Genomic DNA, 3,716 nt, shown 5'->3' with positions numbered 1-3,716 from the left:
AAAAAAAAAAAAAAAAACAAAAAAACAAAAATAAAATACCCTATACAACACACAGCATGTACTGGCTACAGACTGCATAAATAATATAACATTTACATATATTTACAATTATATTTAAAATGCAGCCGGACATGGTGGCTCATGTCTGTAATCCCAGCACTTTGGGAGACCAAGGCAAGCAGATCACTTGTGGTCAGAAGTTCAAGACCATCCTGGCCAACATGGTGAAACTCCATCTCCACTAAAAATACAAAAATTAGCTAGGCATGGTGGCAGGTGCCTATAATCCCAGCTACCTAGCTACCTGGGAGGCTGAGGCAGGAGAATCACTTGAACCTGGGAGGCAGAGGTTGCAATAAACCAAGACAGCACCACTATACTCCAGCCTGGGTGACAAAGAGAGACTCCATCTCAAAAACATAAACAAAATGCATGTAGATATTTTGTCAACAAATGGAAAAACTCATTTTTAGATGCTACTCAATGGTATCTTTTTGTTTCTGACATTTTCTACTTTCTCTGTCAATGGATGTTTAAAAATGCAATTATGGTCATGTGAAGGTCTTAAAACTGTTAAGCAAAAGAGGTCCTTATTAAAAAGGTCAGTGAACAGCTTTTCTATTAAATTATCTCAAATAACAAGGGCAATTTTCTTATCTGGTCTTGACAAAGGGTTTCTTACCTTATTAGACACTGTCCAGAATTGGCGCTCTGAAGTCATACCATGTAATTCAATTAAAATCTGTCTAATCCTCCAAGGATCCACTGACAATATAAGTTGATGCTCTAACTGACCAATGTTGACACTTGCTGAGGCTAAAACAAAGATTTATGTTTCAACAATTTAATTGAAAGATACAGCTATAAGAATGACAAATTATTGTATCTATAAATTAAAAGCTGCTATCATCTTGAGAACTGATTCACTCAACAGTGTATATTACATATTAACTTTAACCTCACATAGATAACCTAACACAATTTTGTTATATCTACATTTATTAATTGCATGCATTTTAAAAATAAAGATAATGAAAATATAAACAAGATAAAAATATTAATTTCATGCAAAGAACTATGCAGGATATATGAAAAGAATTAACATAGATTCCTACTTTTGAACATAATATGCTAACAAAAGTATTTATAAAATGTTAATTTTGAGTAATAAACATTAAGCATGTGTTTCCGAGACAGAAGGGAGCATGTTCTTCCCAGAGACCCAAAAATAATTACCCAAATCCCTAATTACAGCTCAGCTATCAGAGGCAGTCTTCAGGTATGCATTTCCAGCAGTTCTGTATGTATTAACCTTACCCTTTTCCTTTACAACTGGACAGTCAACCAGTTTAAATCTAGTGAAGGTCAAAGAAGCTAAAATTGTGCTTTTGTAAAACCAACTGAATTCTCTCTCATCTATACTAAATTTTGAAGTTTATGTTTCTTATTTTAAAATAGCATTGTATTTTCTGCTTGTATTTGTAAAGGCAAAAATGGAAAAAAAAAAAATAAATAAACAAATAAGCCAAAAATGGCAATACTGCCAAAGCTGTTTGGCCAGCAGATACTAGCACAGTTATACAGACTGACATGCAGGAACATCTGTCCTCCTACTGGTTCCAGCATCTCTCGCACTCCTCTCCCCGTTTTTGTTGTTACCTGCATGAACATATTGGCAGCAGTGTGACCTTGGTCTACTTCCCCAGCTAAAATCTTTCACGTATCTAGGCCTGATTCTGCACTAATCATCGGCTCGGCAGAGCTCGCACATAACTGCCTATACAGAAATCTGACATGGAAGACAGGTGAATTTCTATTAATTACCAACAAAAGTGTTAATTACAACAAATAAGAGAGAATCCTCAAATATATTTCCATGGTAATTTCAATAGAGGGACAAAACATGCCAACATTTTAGCTGGCAGACTGGAGAGCTAACCTGGGATATCATAAAATGAAGTTACAGGTTTAATGCACAGATTTACTCTAGGGGATCTCTTCCTCATCTGATCAACAAGTAGCTTTCGTTCTTCATCTTTCAACAATGTAATGAAAAGCTCATGTGAAGAAATCATGAAAACATACTGCAGATCTTCCAATCCCAGACACACATTCCTAGATCAGTAAGAAATATTGTAAAACAAAAAAGTGTATAATTTAGTTTGAGAAAAACAATCATATCAATGAACTTTAATAAGTGATTGAAAAAGCCACCATTACATAAACTGTATAATGATAGTTTGAAATAGATTTTAAAATTTCCCTTCGGTCCTTATTTAAAATTGTGATGTCAATGCCACAATACACAAAAAAGGTAACTATAAAATCCTAACATCTTACATGGCTACACAAATTTGAACTTAATGGGTTCTCAAACCCCAGTTACTGCCTGGTTATAAGACACCCAAAACAAAAACAAAAGTAGTAACAGATACTTTTTTCACAGGACTAAGTTTAAAGTTAAAAAAAAAAAAAAAAAAAGAAAGAAAATAAAGGTACTTACTTCAGAAAAGCAGCCATGTTTCCTTTCAAAGACTCTGAAGCTTTTTCTAGATTTATTGATCTTGAACATACCTAGGAATTTGAGTAATTTTCATTTGAATATGGGTACTTTAAAAAATGTAGATTATAATTTGAAAAGGTTAGATTTAAAAACAACTGAATTTTTCTTTCTCAATCATATACCAATGACAGATTTAGTTAAGTAACTTAACAGGAGATGAGACCAAGGAGTAAGAATCCATTAAAAAGGGGAAATGGAATCTGATCATTTTAATAACTGCAGGTGTATACATGCAGCAAAGAATAACCTAGCTACCATGCTGTACGGTTCTCACAGAATTTATCAAGTATGTTGCCAAATTATATTAAGTGATAAATCATAGAAATCAGTAGCTCCTGTCAGAAGAGTTGAATAAAAATTTTTTAAAAACAAAAAGAAAATGGTTGAATGACTGATTTATCATGAAAATAGAATTCATGGTTCTATATTCATGAGTTGCTCATGAATATTTAAAAAGCTAACCAAAGTTTAAAAAGTAAACAATGCAAACAAAGAAAAGAAACTAGTTATGGTTATATTAGTCATCTACAAATAATATTTTCGTAATATTATTTTGAATTCATTCATTAGATAAGGATTCTTCCCCATGTATTATTCATAAGAAGCCAAAACAGTGTAAAAGTCCCTAATCTCAAGAAATTGTTAAATATTTTCCACACTAACACACACACATAAAATAGAATGTTCATAGAAGTATTACTCACAGTTGCCAAAAAGTAGAAATAACCTTAAGTCTACCAACTAATGAATGGACACACAAAATCTATGGCACATTCATTCAATGAGGTATTATTCAGCCATAAAAAGGAATGAAGTACTGATACATGCTACAATACTAAAAACATGCTAAGTGAAGGAAGCCAGTTATAAAAGACCATCTGTTTCATAGTTCCATATATATAAAATATCCAGAACAGACAAAACTATAGATAGAAAGTAGATTAGTAGTTGCCTCAGGTGGTGGGGGGCTGAGGGAAAATGAGGAGTGAGAGGTAATGATTAAGAGATCATTGTTTTGGGGTGAAAAAAGTGAAGTGATAGTTGCCCAAATGTAGGAATACACTAAAAACCACTGACTTATACACTAAAAATGTGTGAGGTGTATGGTATGTGAATTATATCTTAATGGAACAGTTAAAAAAAAAAAAAAAAA

The 3,716-nt window shown here is 32.8% G+C and overlaps 1 protein-coding gene and 1 long non-coding RNA gene across 7 annotated transcripts in view; one reads left to right on the top strand and one right to left on the bottom strand.

Moving 5' to 3' along the window:
- Positions 1 to 3,716, bottom strand: part of INTS8 (integrator complex subunit 8) — a 99,326-nt gene that overhangs the window by 67,220 nt on the left and 28,390 nt on the right. For all 6 annotated transcript variants that reach the window (XR_005201772.1, XR_005201775.1, XR_005201773.1 and 3 more), the window contains 3 exons: positions 2,504 to 2,574; positions 1,940 to 2,115; positions 683 to 816 (listed from right to left, as the gene is read on the bottom strand). Coding sequence is in view for 1 of the 6 variants with exons in the window: in XM_017538133.2 (XP_017393622.1) it covers positions 683 to 816; positions 1,940 to 2,115; positions 2,504 to 2,574 (381 nt within the window). In the remaining 5 variants the exon portion in view is untranslated. The remainder of the gene's footprint in view (positions 1 to 682; positions 817 to 1,939; positions 2,116 to 2,503; positions 2,575 to 3,716) is intronic.
- LOC119472621 overlaps positions 301 to 3,716 on the top strand; it is a 20,901-nt gene continuing 17,485 nt past the window's right edge. Inside the window, exon 1 of the long non-coding RNA XR_005201777.1 lies at positions 301 to 349. This is a non-coding gene — a long non-coding RNA (uncharacterized LOC119472621). The remainder of the gene's footprint in view (positions 350 to 3,716) is intronic.

This window comes from Cebus imitator, unplaced genomic scaffold (assembly GCF_001604975.1).
Source record: "Cebus imitator isolate Cc_AM_T3 unplaced genomic scaffold, Cebus_imitator-1.0 Scaffold109, whole genome shotgun sequence".
Taxonomy (NCBI): Eukaryota; Metazoa; Chordata; class Mammalia; order Primates; family Cebidae; genus Cebus; species Cebus imitator.
This window is presented reverse-complemented; position numbering and strand designations above follow the sequence as displayed.